The 20,317-nt window shown below is 42.2% G+C and overlaps 2 protein-coding genes across 2 annotated transcripts in view; one reads left to right on the top strand and one right to left on the bottom strand.

Annotated features, from left to right (window-relative positions):
* Positions 1-486: 486 nt before the first annotated feature.
* Positions 487-14,047, bottom strand: LOC308611121 (U3 small nucleolar RNA-associated protein 25 homolog). Its single transcript, XM_081260029.1, has 5 exons — positions 10,809-14,047; positions 9,441-9,623; positions 9,192-9,304; positions 8,225-8,470; positions 487-2,007 (listed from the first exon to the last, which is right to left on the bottom strand). The coding sequence occupies exons 1-5, from the start codon at positions 10,830-10,832 to the stop codon at positions 1,764-1,766; spliced, it is 810 nt and encodes a 269-aa protein (XP_081116155.1). The 5' UTR covers positions 10,833-14,047; the 3' UTR covers positions 487-1,763.
* A 5,921-nt stretch (positions 14,048-19,968) lies between these two features.
* LOC308611120 (U3 small nucleolar RNA-associated protein 25 homolog) overlaps positions 19,969-20,317 on the top strand; it is a 29,497-nt gene continuing 29,148 nt past the window's right edge. Inside the window, 1 exon segment of the mRNA XM_081260028.1 lies at positions 19,969-20,147. Coding sequence (XP_081116154.1) covers positions 20,035-20,147 — 113 coding nt within the window. The 5' untranslated portion in view covers positions 19,969-20,034.

Below are 20,317 nucleotides of genomic sequence, written 5' to 3'. Positions count from 1 at the left end.
TCTTCTAAAGTGTCAACGTCCATTACTCAGCCATGAAAAGAAATGAAATTGAATTATTTGTAGTGAGGTGGATGGACATAGAGACTGTCATACAGAGTGAAGTAAGTCAGAGAAAAATACCGTATGCTAATGCATATATATGGAATCTGAAAAAAAAAAGGTTCTGAAGAACCTAGGGGCAGGCTAGGTAGACGGAGGCATAGAGAATGGACTTGAGGACACGGGGAGGGGGAAGGATAAGCTGGGACGAAGTGAGAGAGTACCATGGATTTATAATACACTACCAAGTGTAAAATAGATAGCTAGTGGGAAGCAGCCGCATAGCACAGGGAGATCAGCTCGGTGCTTTGTGACCACCTAGACGGGTGGGATAGGGAAGGTGGGAGGGAGACGCAAGAGGGAGGAGATACGGGGATATATGTATAGCTGATTCACTTTGTTATAAAGCAGAAACACACCATTGTAAAGCCATTATACTCCAATAAAGATGTTTAAAAATTTTTTTTAATTTAAAAATTAAAAAAAAGGTCAAGAAAGCCAAGAAAAAGCTGAGGTACCATTCAGAATAAAGGCCACTACAGAGATATGACAACTCAAAGCAGTATGTAACTCTGAACTGCATCCTTTTGCTATAAAGGTTATTATTGGGACATTTGGCAAAATCTGAATGGGGCCCAAGGATTAGTGGCAATTTCCTGATTTGACGGTTGTTTTGAGGTTACATAGAAAAATGTCCTTGTTTACATGAAATACATACTAAATTCAGGAGTGATTTTTAGGAGTGACAGGCCCAGCAACTTGGCAATTTATTTTCAGATGATTCAGGTTCTGAATTGGTAATTTTTCTGTCTGAGAATAGTTCAATTTTTTTTTTTTTTTGGCCACGCTGTGCAGCTTGCAGGATCTTTGTTCCCTGACCAGGAACTGAAACTGGGCCTCGGCAGTGAAAGCGCCGAGCCCAAACCACTGGACCGCCAGGGAACTCCCTAAAAATGTTTTTAAAAGTGTAACTTCTTTTCCTTTTTATGTTATATGACTTAAAAAATGACTATAGCAATGAAGACAGTGGTGTTGACGATGAATTTGCGACATCAAGAATTTCATAAAATTATTTCTTGAAATAAGGTAGAAATTCATGTTATTTTATATAATGTGACTTTTAAGTATATATTTTCATTAAAACATTTAGGAGTTAAAAAAAGATCAGTGAACGAATGTGCTCTTCTAGGTTGAATTAAAATAGAATATTTAAGGTTTAAAAAAGTTTGGCTGGGGAAAAATAACAGTTTTGCAAAACCTTTGCGATCCAAAACTAAGATGATATTCAACAGCAAGAAGTATTCCAATTTCTCATAACCAGTTCTCACAAGCAAAGAAATGCATGCTTCACTTTAAGAAGGTGTCAAATAGAAACAGGCAAATCTGAAAGAGTTCACCAAGTGTAATAAATTAGAGGTGAAATCACAACAAAAGAATTTATGGTGTACAAAAAAATTCACAAGTAGAAGATTCCTTCTATCAACTTCTCAGAGTTCCATGAGCTCTCCCCTGACCTCTGAAAGATGGGTTTTACCAAAATCTGGTTTACACGGAACTTTTCAGGTATATATGGTCTGAAAAGAAAGGAGTATCTGCTAAGAACCTGCCTGGTGCTCCTTCCTTGTTGCAGCCCTTCTTTGTGTAAGTGATCAGAATCAGGTCCAAGAGACACAGAATCAAGCATGACATATCACACCAAACACCATTTCCTGTCCAACCAATTCTCATCTCTCTCCAGTAATGAAAAGGTGGACGTTCTTCTTGGACTGCAGCATCTGTGCAGCCTGCTCCACCCCGACCACAGCAGACAGCCTCTGGGCATCGTACTTGGAGTAGGGGACAGTGCAGGTCCAGGCAGCTTCCTCTCCTCTGGTGGTGGCTTGCAGCATGTTACAGACTTCACTGTAGAAGTGGGGATATGTTGGCAGTTCATAGAAAATTAGGTTCCTGATGCCTTTTATTGTGTATCTGTTAGAAGGAGAAAGAGAGGCTATGTCTACATGAGAAAGTTTATGGAAAAGCCACCGAAGAGTTTTACAGGGACATAGTCACTCTCGCTGTTTCATGCAAGGAGAAAGACCATGGCACAAATAACACACAGACCAAAAGTTACTCTAATTTGAGCTGGAGGGGCTCATTTTTTGTGACAGTGTATTTGAATTCCTAATGTTTGGCTTAAGATAATGATAAAATGAATTTGCACTTCTTGAGCCTAATCTGAGCAGACTGAGGTAGGGTGGGGAAGAATAGTAGACAAGGATTAGAAATCTGTCGCAGAAAATTTGAAAAGCAGGCATTTCCAATTTAACATTATCCTAATTATAATCAGGCAAAACAGTGTTCTGTAATGGAGCTGAGGTCAGACCAGACCCAGTACATAAAATAAACAGCATAAACTGTAAATGCACTCCCATTAGTCTTTTCTTGTCATTCTGTAGACATGTTAACTCCATGGCAGATGTCCCAAGTTCACCCATTTACAAAATCCTGCCCGAGGACCCATTAGGCATTATGGGAAGGCAATTAATTTCAACAGCTTCCTCGCTTCTTTCCCTGCTGCACAGGGCTGCATGGTGTGGGGGGTTGCAGACCCTAGGGACGCGCCTTACGGTTCGGGTTGAGGTCAATCATTCCCTCTTGGGCTCCATGACCAAAGATTTTATACGTTGACAAGTTTCTGATTTTTCCTGTTAAGACTCTCATACAGGGCTGATGTCAGACTCCCTCGGGAATTTTATTTTATTCATGGACGGTAAGTTTTCCTTGTCTTTTTATCCCTTGGCTCATCCTGATCTCTCTGGAGACCCTCCTCTCCCAAAATATAACTGCAGTCCATTACTTGGATCAGCTTTCCACATCCTCTTTCCATAAAGGAATTTTAATGGCTAATGATGTTGAAAAAACACAGTTCTGCCTCAGTAGTTATCAAAACAGACACAGAGTTCCATTTCTGCTTAGTATGTAGAAAACTCAAGAGAATACTGCTCCCATGCTAACAAGAAAAAGATAATCTACAACAGTGTTCCTTTTCCTGAGCCTAGACAGCTGATGTCACAGGGCAACCAAGTGAACTGATTCAACGGTGCCCTGGTGTGTGTTTAACAACTGATTCTCAGTGGGGGAGGATAGGTGCTGATTTGAAGCATTTGCCAATTTCTGTGGTGTAAATACTCCATTTCAAGCTACCAGTGTCATGTTGCTGAACTTGGAACTGGGAAGAGATGTGCAACCATACCTTAAGAGCTGGTATGAGCCAGCTTCAGCCCATCACTGACTGAATTCCAAAGAGTGACACGATGGTCTGAAGAAAGACAGGACATATGAACCACTTCACCTTCGGCAGAGCACAGTGGGGAAGAGGGCAGCTGCTAAGAAAGTGGGTAGGAAGAAAAAAGCTACACTTTTAACAAGTTCTTAAAGGGCAATTATGGGCTTGCATGACAGTTCAGAATCCCTGGGATTCCCGGACACTCCTTTACTTCACAGTCATGATGGCTTTTCCAAAGGTCTCCACTGGGAGCCCTGGAAAGACTGGACGCAAGGCAGAAGACCTGAGAGACCCCGATGGTGGTGCAGACATGAAAACTCACTCTCTTCCCAGAGCCATGTTGTATATGAAGCTAAAGCCTGAAGCCAGTGAGGGGGCAAAGGTCAACTGCCAGGGTGGAGTCAGAAGCAGCAAAACTGTGTGCCCTAAGGGAGGAGCATTAACCCCTCACCCCATCCCTCCCCACCACAGGACTTACATCCAGTAGAAAGAGCAGTCTGGGGAAAGGGGAAAGGGCATGAAGACTGGGGAAAGGGCGTGAAGCCTGTTCAGCCCAAGATCCTGCACTGATGTAAGCAGATGTTTGCCACCACTGCAGAGATGCAGGGAACTCTTTCCCACCAAGACCCCTCGTAGAACAAGGCAGAGGCTGGCCACCATGGAGGGTGGTGCAGAAGCCCTGAGAAAGCGCCAGCTCCAAAGCCCAGGATGGACAGAACCTGCCTGCATCTGAGCTGGACCAGGAGGAGAACAACTGCCCCACTTCAAGCCTTAGGGGAGGAGCGAGCAGGAGCAGCCTGCTACTGGGGGAGGGGCCGGAGCATGGGAGAGGCTCTCCCTCGGCACAGGGGTGCAGGGCATGGTGAAAGCTGAGAGGGGAGCAGGACACTGAGACAAGGCCCTCCAGCACTGGGCCCCACAGTGGGCCACTGTCTGCTGGAGGAACTGGCAGTTTGTGGTAACTAGAAGGCAACGACGGTAACAACCAAATCCTAACTAGATTCACAACTGCCACGCTAGTGGCCTGACAGAAGAGGCGTCCAGGCCAGCTACTTACTCAGGCACTACGTTCAACTGACAATTACAAAAAACACAGAAAAGCAAGAAGAAGACATTAAAACCATGAGGTATCATTTTGACTATCAAGTCACTGGAAAAAAGGAGAATTTACAGAAATATTTACAGAATTTACAGAAATAGGCTAATGGAGTATAAATTATTGTGAGTGTGTATTTCACCGGGGAGGGGAGAAGATGGGAGTGGCAACACACAGCAAATTTTAAACTGGGTACAGCTTTTGAACAAATAAGTTTTCCTTTCCAAATTTATCCTAAGGAAATGCCTAGGCAACTATGCCATCAACTACGCATATGGATGCTCTTGGCATTATTGTATATAATAACAGAAAACAACAAATCAATATGCCCATTAAAAGGAAACTGGGTTAATTATATACCCATACAATGTAACACTATGCAACCATTAAAAAGGATGCTATACACACCTTAAAAGATTACTTATAATTACACAGAAAAGGTATTTTTACAATGTAAAGATTTAGCAGACCTACCTTGACCAAGTGATTACATTTAGTATCACCAAAAACGGGACAAACTGACACCCTGGGCCTCTTGAGGAGATGCAGGGGGAAGTACACAATATCCTCTATGTAGAATTCTTACTAAAATAATGTTTAAATCTTTGGTCCCCGAACTCTAATGCTCACTGAATCACCTATTTGTTTTTTAAACATACCTGTAATTGGTCCCCATCCCCAAACACCATGATTTAATTGATACTGGGGTATGACCAGGGCATTCAGATTTTTAAAAGCTCCCCAAGGGGATTCTAATATGTAGCAAAGTTTGGGAACACTGATCTAAATAATAAGAAAACAGCCAAATCCAGATGTGGGACATTCTACAGGAAACTGGACTGGACTCTTCAAAACATATCAGTATCACAGCAAGAAACAAAGGCAGAGACTTATTCTAGATCAGGGTTTCTTAACCCTGGCACTACTGCCATTTTAAGCCAGGTAATTCTTTGTTGTAAGGGCTGTCCTGTGCACTGTAGGACGTCTAGCAGCACCCAGGCCTTGACCCGCTTGAACCACTAGACCACTAGAATAACCCTCCAACTGTACCAACCAAAAATGTCTCCAGATATTTCCAAATGTCCCTTGGGGAGCAAAACTGCTCCTGCTTGAGAACTGCTAAAATAGACTAAAGAAACATGTCACGCAAATGCAATGTAGGATTCTTAACTAAATCCTGGATTGGGGTGGGGGGGGTGGTGAGAAACAGCTGTAATAGTCATTTTGGGAACAACTAGGAAAATTTGCATACAGACTAAATACTAGATGGTATTACTGCAGTAATGTCAAGTGGTATGTTAATGGTGTTGTGGTTAGATAAAAGAATGTTGTTTTTAAGCTCTACAGGCTGAAAGATTTAGGAGTTAAGTGTCATGAAGCCTCCCATAATTTACTCTCAAATGGTTCAGGAAGAAAAAATAAGAGATGTGAGTGGAAAGAGAGAAGGAGAGACAGAGAATGTGGGTGCATGAGAATGTGGCAAAATGCTAACAGCTGGTGAAGCCTAAGTGGAAGGAGTTAGAGATGTTCACTGGGATAGTCTTACAATGTCTTTTGAAATGAAATCTTCCCAAATAGAAAGTTGGAGCGGGGGCAGGATATAGTAGAACTATATATATATATAAACTAAAAAATACATCCATAACATACAAGTATATACCAAAATGCTAACTTATTTAAGCTTTTTTTCAATAAGCACATAAAACATTCAAGATAAAAGAAAAAAAAATCCAAATGTGTACACTGTGATCCCAATGTTGGTGTCGTTTTTAAAATGCCTGTGTCTGTGTGTGTGTGCACGTGCACATGTTTTTTACATCAAAGAGACAGGAAAGAAATACACCAAAATGGGTGTTTATATCAGTAAGATGACAGGTGATCCCATTTTTTTAACCTAGATTTTCTAGGTTCTCTACAATAATTGTGTAATACTCTTATAATGAGAGTATTTTTAAAGCAAAATAAAACAACAAAACCAATTCCAATAGGTATTATATTTAAAACCCAAGAAAATCTCTCTTAGTACCAATTCGTGCACAGTAGAGACTAGGCATCTCCTGGAAATAAGAGCACGTGACCAGAACCTCTTCAGAGGGGCAGTTAGTAACAATTCCCATGGTCTTCTGCACCTCTTCCCCTGCCTTCCTCCTCTCCTGTATGTGCTTTGGGTCTTCGGTGACCCCTACAAATATGGCGTAACACTGTGACAGGACCCAAAACTAAGGACATTCCCGATGTCTATGTTACCTGACAACTGTTAAAGATAAATGAGGCAACCACAACTGACTTGCAAGGCTGGCTCCTGCATACAGTCTATAAAGACGAGGTCTGTTACTTCTATAACTGGGGTTCTCCCTGGGGCAGGGAGCACTCAGAAACACCCCACTAGCGTTTCCCACCTCCAGAAATCCTACCTCCAGAGTTTCTGATTGCCCCCTGCTTAAGAATCCTTCCTGTGCTAACCCACTGATGATGCTCAGAGAAAGAACTGTGAACTGTCCTCCCCTCAGGAGGGCCATCATGACCAAATGCCCATCCCATCCTAAGATTCTACTGGTTTCATCCCCCCAAAGAAAACAAATCCTCAGGATGAAAGTTTTTTGCTAGCTCACAAATGAACTGCAATATGTCTAACACGGCCTACTTCCATAGAGAATATAAATACAGAATTTTAAAGCTGGATACTAAAGTGTAAAATACATGTACTTTTCCCAAGGTCAAATGAAAAAATCAAATCACAAAGACACTGCAGATCAAAATACCCATCATCACCTTGGTGACCTCTCAAGCAAAAAAATCTATAGCTGGGAACCTTGAGATAATTGGCAGTTGCAGATTATCTCCATTCAACTTAAACACCCACTAACCTGGTCCAGGGTACAAAGCTAATGGCACGTGTTCGGTTTGTCTTTATAGTGACTTTGGGGACAAAACAGTTTGGTCAATAAATGAACAGTGTAAGACAGAAGACTGTCCTGCCTACTTAAGAGAAAGGGCTCCTTTGACATCATGCCCTCTCCTTGAAAAGCTGCTACTTGAGAGCAGTCCTCATCCCAGCTTAGTTCACACTTGCTACAGACAATCACGCTGGGAAGTTTTCCAATCCATCCACTTCATTTAAAGGACTTGCTTTGACGTATCAAGCTTTTGGAAAACTAAGGGCTCTTTAGACCTGCTGAGTGCAAACTCCCCCAAAATACCATTTCCAACATGAATGAAAACAACAACTCACTGGAACAAAGCAAATAATGATGCCAGCAAGAAGCAAACCCTGAAGCCCTTAAATATTCACCTCTAAGCCCCTCACCTTTTGCTTCTCCTAAACTTCAAGGAGCCCCTTAGTCCTGGTTCTCCTTGGTGCAGAAGTGTGTGTGCACTGCCTCAGGACAAATGAGAGCTTTCTGAACACTGACCCTGTACTCAACTTCCATCTCCACAGACCACACAGTCCCCAGGTGTTTCATCTGTGCTTCTACGACAGGTTCCTCCCTTTCCTGTATTCAGTTGAGAGCTGCTCAGCTCTGTAATGTCCTTCTTGAGGGGTATACCCACAGCTACAGGAGGTACCCTAAGTATGGACCCACTCCAGATCTATATACAGGTTATGCTGTAGTCACTCATTCGTTTCTACCACCTTTTCCAACAATGCCCATTTTGAAAGAAAACCAACCAACCAATCAACAAAAGTCTGTCCAGCCCCCCAAACTCTGGCTTGTCTGCAGGAGGTGAAGCAAGGGAGGACCTTATAACACAGCAAAGCCCACCATGCACTTGGAAGCAGACCCTCCAGAGAGGACACTTGAAACCTGGCCCTATTTTACCTTTTGTAGAAATGGAAGCGCTCTGTGAGGAGCAGGAACTGCTTCTCTCCTTGAAGGAAGAAGCGTCTGGCCCTGGAGACACCAGACTTCTGGGTGTACTCGCAGATATGAGTGAAGTTCAGTTCCTCCTTCTTGAGGTAATTTCGGAGACGCACGAAGTCAAAGTAGGAGGGGACATAGATAAGCGTGTGAGACATGACTGCATCACGATACTGAGGCAAAATCTTGTTGACGAAAAAGTCAAACCTGATTCGGAAAGGCGAAGGGCAGAGTCAGTGGTCTAGAGGTGAGCCATAGTGTCACTGCCAACTGCATGACCCTGGGCAAGTCACAATCTCCTTCTACCTCCCCTAAGAGGCCAATTTGGCCTACCTCATTGCAAAGAGATTCTGTAGGGATAAAACTTGTTAAGCGCATCAAAAAGTAAGTGCCAACACTATTCATCATAAAGAATAGATGTGATGCTGGTATATCCCAGAGAATTATTCTAGGAAGTACGTAACTGTATCATTCATTCATTCAGTTGTCAGTCAGTCAGTCAACAAATAATTACTGAACACCTACCACGTGTTAAGCACCATTCTGCTACCATGGGTCCCCTGACTAAACACAAGGAGAAGACGGGGAAATTACATAGAGAATTAGGAAAACAGTTCTTGCCCTGAAGGGCTTAGAATTAAGTTGTTGACATGAGGCATTAAAAAATTAATGTAATTAAAAAATGCCACAGTCTAGGGGAAAGTACCCTTGATTTACTAACCCTGGCACTATTGGAACTAGGACAACACACCATTTCTCTGGCCTTCAGTGTCCTCCTCTGTCAATGGCATGATTGGATTCAGTTATCTCATTTCATTTCGTAAATGGTAACTAAGAAAGCCAACGTGGAATACAATTCTAAATTTGAATGCCCAAGTAAAATCCCTCTCTGTGACCCCCAGGGATCCAATGGGACAGGGGAGGGTACCTGGCATCAATCACTGAAGCTAGGTTTTCAGGTTCCATCCTCGGGAAGACATGTGGGAGCTGCACCAGGACATGACTGATGCAGCCTGTCATCGGGACGTTCCTCACAGCCACCTGCCAGGTGTCAGTGAGAACATTAGGAAGTGAGCTATCCCCATTGTTGACCAAATGCTGTCCTCTCCTTCTGCCTCATGACCCAAACAATACACAATACTTCATGAAAATTCAGAGAAAGAAGGAGAGAACCCACCTGGCCTTGCACATTGACGCAGTACTTGTTGAACACAGAGTTGATCTGGGCATCCTGCAGGGCCCCAAACAGCAGCGTCTGACGATAGTACTTGGACCGATTATTGAGGTTCCACATGCGCACTCGAGAAAAGTCCACCCCATGTGAGTCCAAGGGCAGTAGGTTCATGTGGCTCATCAAATGCTTTGAGCAGAAGTAATACTCCATTAATACTTATTGAACACTTACCTGCTGGGCGTTGCTAACCTCTCTATAAGCCCATCATCTTATTTAACCCCATGAAGTAGATACTATCATCTCCCAAATTACAGCAAGAAAACAGGCTCAGATGGGTGAGTGACTTGCCCAGAGTCAAGCGAACAAGAAGAAAAGCTCAAACTGGCCACCTTGTGGATCTCTCAAAAAGGATCAAGATGCGACCTATACAGAGTATTTCTTTTCAAGGAAATTCTGAAATGCCACTCTGGTCACTCTGTAAGCAACTCAGTTCCAGACTTGGACAAGAAGGGAAATGACACGGAAAACAGAGCTGCTGTCCTTCCATGACTTGGTTCCCAAAACGTTAGAAAATTCCCTGAGTGACTACATGTGCCTTTTGCTCAAAATAAAGATGACTCAACCATCGACATGCCTGTTCTATTTTAATCATATTTTTACCTTGTAATGTATATTGAAGGGTCACAAGTACCATAAGTTTATTCCCTACTTTATAAATAAGTACTCCCCTTTATCTGTCCCAAACTTACTCCAAGTCCTGGGGTTGTAGAAAAGGTAAATGCTCACATGCCTTATAAAAATAAACCTATAGTTCTGTGATGAGGATTGTTCCAAAGCACAATCCTAAACCCCAAAACATTGCAGAGTATGTTGAGAGGGAGAAAAAAAATTATAGTACAAATTACAGTAGGGGGACAAAAACATCTTACGTTTCTCTGTAAAACATCACAAATTAAGAAATCATGAGCAATGTTTTCCCATCTCCACTGAAGACCAAACAAAAGAGAACGAGCATAAATAGGAGGAACTATTTTAGATAAAAACATTCCTGGTGAGGAGGGATTTCAGTCAGTCAACCAACCAACCAACCAACCAACCAACCAACCACACTAAACTGGTCTATTACTAGAAGCAACTTTTAAGGGGAAGAAATCTTTTCTGGAGATTTGAAAATGTTGACAAGAATTTTAATCTTTCTGGATACTTTACTGACCAACTTGTGGGTAGAAGAGGGGACAACATTTCCCGTTTTCAAATTGGAAAATGTGGAATATTTCCATTTCCAAGCTGAGTTTTAATCTGGACTTTAATAACCATTTCAGACTCAAACCACTGAGCTTCTTGTCTCTAAATGTTAATGACCAGCATTACCAAGACATGCTCCCAGTTCTGCATCAGGTAAATGTCAGCTTGATCAATGATGAGAAGCTCAATACAAGACAAAAAGTCAAAATCTCTCTTCTTCTCTCCTTCTCCACCAATGATGGTCCTCAAGCCCAGGGGGGAGGCAATGAGGATGTCTGACGAATAGAAGGGGGCATAAAGTCAGATGCTTCTCTGCAGTATTGCCACCCCTATACACAAAACAGCCAAGCACACATCAGTTCATGAGTCACCACCAAGCCATTAGCTTCCACCCTCTCCAACTGCAGCCTCCCCTTGTACCTTCCACATCTTCCCCTTTGCATGTAATTGTGCTCAAACTGCTTTAATTATTAAAATCATCATCGTCATCATCATCATCCCTCCTTTGCATCTACGGTCCCTTCTAGCTCCCACCCTCTTCTTTTCCTTCACTGGCAAACCTTCCAAAAAATTATCTCTACTTTAAAATCCCCCACTGACTCCTTAATGTACTGCAATCTGCCTCTGAGTCTCAGGACACCACTGAAATGACTCTTGCCAAGGTCACCAACAGCTCTCAGTTACCAATTCAATGGCACTTTAGTGTTTCTTGTCACGAATGCATAAGCACACCCTCCTTGAAATGTTCTTTTCCTTACTGGTGGTTTCTATCACTTTAACACTTACTTCTATTACTGACCTGGTTCTTATCTATTTTTCCATATTCAAAGAGCTCTTCAACAAATCCCTGGATTCACCCACAAGTTCTCTTTCACTCTACATAAAGCTTTGGATAAATATATTCACTAATTATGGCTTTAACATTATCATCACAAAAATTTATATTTCCTGCCCACATCTCTTTCCTAAGCAACAAGTAGCAGTCTGTAAAGAGCCCAGATCATATGTGAAGGAGATTCACTTGCTAATCTTAAAGCATCTACCAGAGGGGCAGAAGTTGGCTGGGACTCTCTCTGGGGACAGAATGCTGGCAGATGCCATTTTTACAAATTCCCTCTACCTTGATGGCACTGGTGGGTGCCACTTTTTTGCACTCTCACTCTAAGTTGCTAACAGTGGTGGTGGGTGAGTACCCCCTACCCCACGGCCCTGCACTGCCTGTGTGCAGCACTGACAAACATGGACAACGAGCAGCCACGCCTACCCCATCTCATGCCACTCGCGGGACATGACCTGAGGCAACAATCGCATGTAGCCCACACAGGGGACACTCCTTGAGCACCAGGCTCAGGCAGATGGGGGTGGGACTGCATTTCTAGACTCCATGGGAGTGAAACAAACAGAGAGAGTTTATAAGATGACCAAGAACTAGGAAAAAGTTAAAAATACAGTTCATCTCCCACACAGGGCCACTCCTTCAAGACGGGGCAGTAACTGTTTTGCATAATACACAGAAACAAAGACGGAGAGTCAAGCAAAATGAGGAAGCAGAGGAACATGTTCCAAATGAAGGAACAAGATAAAACCCCAGAAAAAATATTTAATGAAACAGATGTAAGTGATTTATCCGATAAAGAATTCAAAGTCATAGTCCTAAAGATGCTCACCAAACTTGGAAGATGAATGAACGAACACAGTGAGAAACTCAAGAAAGAGACAGAATATAAGCAAGTTCTAAACAGAACTCACACAGCTGAAGATTATAATAATTGAACTGAAAAATACACTAGAGGGAATCAACAGCAGACTAGATGGTAGAAAAGAACAGATCAGTGACCTGGCAGACAAGGTAGCAGAAATCACCCCAACAGAACAGCAAAGAGAAAAAATATTTTTAAAATATGAGGACAGTTTAAGGGAACTGTGGGACAACATCAAGTGTACTATCATCGGTGTTAAGGGGTCGCAGAAGAAGAGAGAGAAAGGGGCACTAACACCCACATTATAGGGGTCCCAGAAGGAGGACAGAGAAAGAAAGGGGCAGAAAACTTATCTGAAGAAATAATGGCTAAAAATGTCCCTAACCTGGTGAAGGAAACAGACATTCAGGTCCAGCAAGAACCAAGAGTCCCAAACAAAATGAACCCAAGGAGATTCATACCAAGACACATTATAATTAATACGTTAAAAGTCAAAGGTAAAGAGGGAATCTTAAGCAGCAAGAGAAAAACAACTAATTACAGACAAGGGAATCCCCATAAGAATATCAGCTGATTTTTCATCAGAAACTTTGTGGTCCAGAAGGAGATGGCATGATATGTTCAAATATGCTGAAAGGAAAAAACTTCCAACAAAGAAGGAAGGAAATAATAGAAGTCAGATGAGAAATACTGAATAAATGAAATGGAGACAAAAAAAAAGATCAATGAAACTAAGAGCTGGTTCTGTGAAAAGATAAACAAAATTAACAAACCTTTAGTCAGACTCAATAAGAAAAAAAGAGAAGGGGCCCAAATAAAATCAGAAATGAAAGAGAACCTATAACTGACACTACAGAAATACAAAGTATCATAAGAGACTACTACGAACAATTATACACCAACAAGTCAGATAACCTAGAAGAAATACATAAATTCCGAGAAACACACAATCTTCTAAAACTGAATCATGAAGAAAAAATGTGAATAGATCAATTACTAGTAATGTGATTGAATCAGTAATCAAAAAGCTCCCCAAAAACAAAAGACCAGGACCAGAGAGCTTCATGGTGAATTCTACGAAATACTTAAAGAAGATTTAATACCTATCCTTCTCAAACATATTTCAAAAAACTGAAGAGGCGGAAACACTTCCAAACTCATTTTATGAGGCCAACATAACCCTGATACTGAAACACCACAAAAAAAGAAATGTACAGGCTACTATGCCTGATAAACACAGATGCAAAAATCCTTGACAAATTATTAGCAAACTGAATCCAACAATACATTAAAAGGACCATACACTATAATCAAGTAGAATTTATTCCAGGGATGCAAGGATGGGTTGACAAAGTGGGTATAGAGGGAACGTATCTCAACCTAGCAAAGGCATATACGATAAACCCACAGCTAACATCATATTCAGTGGTGAAAAGCTGAAAGCATTTCCTCTAAAATCAGGAAGAAGACAAGGATGCACACTTCTGCCACTTTTATTCAACATATTATTGGAAATCCTAGCCACAGCAACTAGGCAAGAAAAAGAAATAAAGGATACCCAAATTGGAAAGGAGGAAGTAAAACTGACTATTTGCAGATGACATGATACTTTATGGAGAAAACCCTAAAGACTCCACCAAAAAACTGTCAGAACTAATAAATAAATTTAGTAATGTTGCAGGATACAAAATTAACAAAAATCTGTTGTGTTTATATACATTAATAAGGAACTATTAGAAATTAAGAAAACAATCCATTTACAATAGCATCAAAAAGAATAAACTACCTAGAAAAAATCTAACCAAGAAGGTAAAAAACTTGTACTTGGAAAACTACAAGGTATTGATGAAAGAAATTAAAGATGACAGAAACATGAAAAAATACACCATGCTCATAGATGGGAAGACTTAGTACTGTTAAAATGTCCATACTGGACACCAAGGGGGGAAAGTGGGGGTGGGGGTGGGGGTGTGATGAATTGGGAGATTGGGACTGACATGTATATACTAATATGTATTAAATGGATAACTAATAAGAACCTGCTGTATAAAGAAATAAATAAAATTCAAAAACAAAGTCCATACTACCCAAAGAAATCTACAGATTTAATGCAATCCTTATCAAAATACCCATGACATTTTTCATAAAACTAGAATAATCCTAAAATTTGTACAGAGGATCCTGGGGATTTGTGCAAAGGATCCTGAATAGCCAAACTGATTATGAGAAAGAAGAACAAAGCTGAAGGTATAACACTCCCTGATTTTAAACTACACTACAAGTCTACAGTAATCAAAATTGTACGGTAATAGCACAAAAACAGACACAGATCAACAGAACAGAGAGCCCAGAAATAAATCCATATTTATATGGTCACTTCATCTATGACAAAGGAGACAAGAATATACAATGCAGAAAAGACAGTCTCATCAACAAATGGTGATGGGAAAACTAGACAGCTACATGCAAAAGAATGAAACTGGACCACTAGCTTACACCATCTACAAAAATCAACTCAAAATGGATTAAAGACTTGAACATAAGACCTGAAAACCACAGAACTCCCAGAAGAAAACATAGGCAGTAACTTCCCTGACAACAGTCTCAGCAATATTTTTTTGGATCTGACTCCACAGGCAAGGGCAATGAAACCAAAAATAAACAAATGGGACTACATCAAACTAAAAAGCTTGTGCACAGCGATGGAAACCATCAATGAAACAAAAAGGCAATCTACTGAATGGGAGAGGATATTTGCAAATCTAGTAAGGGGTTAAGATCCAAAATATATAAAGAACTCATGTAACTCATTATCAAAAAACCCCAAACAGGGCTTCCCTGGTGGCACAGTGGTTGAGAGTCCGCCTGCCGATGCAGGGGATATGGGTTCGTGCCCTGGTCCGGAAAGATCCCACGTGCCGCGGAGCGGCTAGGCCCGTGAATGGCCTGGGGAGGGAGACACGATAAAACACATTTGGTCAATCAGTCTTACTGAACAGAAGTCCAGTTTTTCGTCTCACTGACACCCAATGATCCTGTATCCCCAGATAACTCATTTTTCTGAAGTCAACACATTCTCCATTGCTCGTGGAGATCGCCCTGCCCCTAGCCCTGTGCCAGGAGCTCCTGACTTACAGGAGTTCCTGTCTGGCCTGCGCCTTGCTGCCCTCAAGGACTTGACTGAGGCCTGGAGAGAATGATTTACAGGAGGAAACAAAAAGCCGATAATAGCAGTGAGAAGCCCTCCCATCCACACAGCACTTGTCCAATTTCAGAGAGCTTTCATATCCACGATCTCATATCATAGCCATAGATAATCAAAGGATAGGTAGTTTGGTGCTGACCAAAGTCAAAATCAGGACACTGCTCTGTCCCAACAGGGAAACATATTTGAAATCAGGACTATGAACCCTCACGCTCATGGTACTTGTAACTTCTTGTTTGTCTCTTTTATCTGCAGGTCCAGTGACAACTTTCTTTGCCAGGGGAGATGGAAGTGGGCTGTTAGATTGGTGCTGAAGGGAAGAAGTTTGGAGGGAGGGCCCCAGGTGGGCAGCGTACTTCCAAGGGAGTTAGTGAGCCTTCTTTTTCCTCCTCCTCCTCTTATACAGATCCAAGTTTGGAATAAAGAAAGCTGCTTCTCTGAGAACACTTACCAGTGCTCAGCTTGGTCCAAGGATAAGAAGAGAGTCAGAAACAAGTAATTCTGAACATGTTAGTGGAGAATTCTCCTAAAGTCCCAAGCCAAAGTCTGTTTCATTGTCTGGGTTGGAAAGTGAGATAGATTCATTTATGGATTTCTGCCAGCACTCTCAGGAAGAGGCTGGATGGCTTTGGGGTGTATACAGACATGTATGCATACATGTGGTGGAGGAGACTGTCTGATTTGAGGCATCTAGGAGGAGACAGATGTGTGGGTGCACACACACCTTCCCCAGAATCTTCCCAAATCAGTAGCTGAGGTGTCGGAGCTTTCATAATTAGAGAGTCATACCTTTGGATTATTTATGGCTCCCTGTCAACATATCTTGAATACATGTGCCCTTGTTACCACGTATATTATCACATAAATTTCAAAACTCAAACTTCCCCAGCATCTGATCTGTATCCTCAAATTGTGCTCCTTCCCCACCTTCCCATTCCTGCTCTGTTGAGAATCTCAGATAGACTCCCGTTTACTTTCTGTGGTTTGTATTAGGACATAGTTTGTCTTTTCAAATACATCACTATATGTCAAATAAGCTCTTTCCAATCATGTACACCATAATATTTGCAAGGGATTAAAACACATCAATTTGTGTAATTCCATGAGTTCATAATGATACTAAAAATTAAAAAAAAGTTGATTGGTCAACATTAGAAGATCCAGTGAATTGACTCCTTGTGTTGAAAATTAGTAAATGAAGGGAGAGAATCAAGCATTTCTTCTGCTTTTCCTATACAAACAGTACCACTGGGTAAGCAAAATTTAGGGGAAGGAAAAGCTTGCTTTCATAGAAATAGTCCAGCAAGTAAGTGAAGAAGAAATGATAGAATTAGAATATCACCTCATGATAGAATTAGAATGTGACCTCTAATGAATTAACGAATTTAGACATTGACTACCAATGACTGGTAACATCACAAAATGAAAGGCAACCAGATGGTATACGCCTCCTGATGGAAGTATAAAATATCAGCTATCATGAAATCTGATCAAAGTTCTAAATCCCACAATGTATTCGCGAGAAACACAGAGAATAGCAGAACATGTTCAACTAACAGTGTAAAAAAAAAAAGACGACATTTATGAGACAATCAGAAATCTGAATACTGACTGGTTACATGATGATATTAAATAATTGTTATCATCTTTTTTTTAGGTGAAATAGTGCCATTGTAGCTATGTTAAAGAAAGAACCCTTATCTTTTAGATATTTAGAAATAAGTATTTACAGATAAAATAATACAATGTCTGGGATTTGCTTCAAAAATAATACAGGGGCGGGAGTTAGGGGTAGTGGGTGGGCATATAAATGAAACAAGATGGCCTTGCATTGAAGCCAAGGGATGGGAACATGGGAGTGCATTATACTCTTTTGTCTACTTTTGTATATACTTGAAATTTTCCAAAGAAAAAGTTTTTAATAAAGAAAAACTAACACTTTTCTGAATATTCTGACCATCTTGTCTTAAGGGACAGCCACCGCCCTCCCACCCCTTGAGATCGTTATCCTAGGGAGTCTCCCTGAATTGAAATACCCAAGTAACATTAATTCATCAGCCTCTCTTTACAAACTAGTATAAAAGATTATTTCCTGGATTGTTTTTACCCCTGAAAATACTGAGTCCCTGAGGGCAAAGGGCAAAGAAAACCCTGCAGGATGGAAAAGGAAGGGCTGAGCATGGGAAGAAGAAAGGGAAGAACAAATTTTGCCTTTATTACAATTTTCCCAGGGCCTTCACTAGTTGGCACATGCATCTTCTTTGTGTGGGTTTTACTAAGAGAACTTTCACTGGAGGCATGAAAAATATGTTTAAATTGCGAAGTCTCAGGTTAAAATTTCACAAAGCATCCCCTTTTATGTTGTCAAAGGCTAATATAAATATTTTCAGAAGCGGGCTCAGTGAGCCAATGATGAGACCACTTGGGTGGAGCTAGGGCACAGTTGTGTCTGAACCTGGGAACAGTCTAGACCTGTCCATAGGACTACAATGACATGGAAAGCAGGAGAGAGTAAAGAGTCACATCAAGTGCTCATGAGTATAGCTTTTTATAGCAGATCTCTGGAAGAACACCAAGAAACTGGTTGCCTCTGGGGAGGGAAGCTGGGGCACTTGGAATAGGGTGGGAGGAGAAAAAACATTGTAGGACTTTATTGTCATAGCCAGGTTATACTGTGGTTAGTGCCTTAGTATGTATGATGAGATTTGCAAGCAGCCTTTTGTTTACGTAAGTGACTGTACTTTTTATGTTGAAATGAGACAGAAGACAGATGTGTGTTTGTTTCTGGGTTCCTTGGCTGGGCCATCAGCTGGCACTACCTGCTGTTTGCATATTTTCTTGATCCTCCCTCCCCCTTGCCTCCCTCCCCCACCCTAAGCTCCCAGAATCTAATTAGGAGTAGATGGTCCCCAGAAGGAGAAAACTAGGATTTGAATAGTTGTAGTGTGACTTGTATAGGTGTGACATGGTATTGGACAAAGGTCCAGTTCTCTCACAGACGCTCGTCTAATAGCAGAGGCAGTGAACACTATCTTTGATGGCTCCTATTTTACCTTAAATATTCAGGTGAATTCTGTGGTTTATGATTGACATTGTAAGTTACTATTAGAAACAAAGTGCCTCTGTGTTTATGCTGTGGTTTTTGTTTTGTTTTGTTTTTTCGGTACGCGGGCCTCTCACTGTTGTGGCCTCTCCAGTTGCGGAGCCTTGCGGAGCCCAGGCTCCGGACGCACAGGCTCAGCGGCCATGGCTCACGGGCTTAGCCGCTCCGCGGCATGTGGGATCTTCCCAGACCTGGGGCACGAACCCGGGTCCCCTGCATCGGCAGGCGGACTCTCAACCACTGCGCCACCAGGGAAGCCCTATCCTGTGGTTTTTAAGTATCCCTGCACACTCTGCCTGTCTCTAGAGTATTAAGTCCAGTTGCGCTGTTTTTTCCCTCTTTTGTTTATTGAGGTTATTATTTACTTGCATTAAAATGTACCAATTTTAAAGGTACAGTTTGATTAATTTCGGTAATTGTATACAAGGTGTAACCACCACCACGACCCAGATATAGAAAAGTTACTTACCCTTTAAAAGTTTTCCATCCCAATTTGCCCCAATTCAGTTTTGAGACACTTTATTGAGTTTTACTGCTTTCTGTAACATCGACTCTCCAGGTGATTTAGGAAAGTCACTTTACCTCTCTGGATGTGTTTTTGCTTTTATAACATGAAAAGTGCCAGAACAAATTTGTTACCAAGGGCCCTTGCAATCCTTTCAGAAAGTGAGGGGGTAGGGTAAAGGGCGGGAATCTCAGCCTTGCGTCCTCATTCTTCACATGGCACACGCATGTGGCAGATCCTAGTGGGAAAAGCCTGTGCTCGCATCAGAGAGAATTAGGTTTCCATCTCCTCTCTTGCTAGTGTGTATGTAACCTTTTGTAAGCATCAGCTTTCTCATCTCCAATATCAGGCTTATTAACAAGGCCTATTTGTTTACTGTTGTTGTGAGGATGAACTGAGATGCACCGGCAGCCTTAAATGTTAGTTGGTATTTGTATTATGGCATAATATAAAGGCACTGCATTCAACCATCTCAGTCACTACACGTTTATGCAGGCTGATTCTCACAGCCAAAACAGACGCACAAAGTACACCCACCCATTTACCCACCTGGGGAAGCCCGAAGCCTCCCTGCCTGCCTGCCTGCCTGCCTTCCTTACGGGGCTCAGAGAAAAGCTGCGCATGCGTGCACGTGCTTCCAAAGAGCCTCGCTAGGGGGCGGAATGGGAAACAGGAAGTTCTAACGCCTGTCGTACAAGCGCGACGTAAAGCGGGTCTGCTTTATGGCACCCTGCTTCCGCCGTAAAGCGCCGTTGGCAAGCCCGCGTGAGTGGGTTGACGAGACTACTTCCGGGTGCAAAACGCGATTCTTGGAGGTTGGCTGAATTGCCGTCTTCCCCATGGGCAAACGCGGGAGCCGGAGCCGGAGCCAGAGCCAGCTGCTCAGCTCCCTAACTAAAAAGCAGAAGAAGCATCTAAGGGATTTCGGCGAGGAGCATCCCTTCTATGACACGTATGGAGAGGCAAGGCTGGGACCGGCGCTGCCGGCGTCCTTTCCCGGTGGGAGCCCGCGTGTCCCCGCGTTTGGTCCACCGGTGCCCCGGGGGTAGTGACAGGGCAGCTCCCGCCGCGTCCCACGCTGCCCCGGCGCCGGCCTAGCTCGCCCGGGGATCCTGACGGCTT

This window comes from Mesoplodon bidens (genome assembly GCF_964165515.1).
Source record: "Mesoplodon bidens genome assembly, contig: HAP1_SCAFFOLD_367, whole genome shotgun sequence".
In the NCBI taxonomy this organism is placed as follows: domain Eukaryota; kingdom Metazoa; phylum Chordata; class Mammalia; order Artiodactyla; family Ziphiidae; genus Mesoplodon; species Mesoplodon bidens.
This window is presented reverse-complemented; position numbering and strand designations above follow the sequence as displayed.

What these genes read in the sequence shown, in the direction of transcription:
- LOC308611121 (XM_081260029.1), bottom strand. Translation starts at nt 10,832, where the DNA reads ATGCAGAACTGGGAGCATGTCTTG. An exon ending in AGAACTGGGAGCATGTCTTG is followed by an intron (nt 9,624 to 10,808) that starts GTAATGCTGGTC and finishes TTCTGCTCAAAG; the next exon opens with CATTTGATGAGCCACATGAA. An exon ending in CGCTTCCATTTCTACAAAAG is followed by an intron (nt 2,008 to 8,224) that starts GTAAAATAGGGC and finishes TCCTTCTAACAG; the next exon opens with ATACACAATAAAAGGCATCA.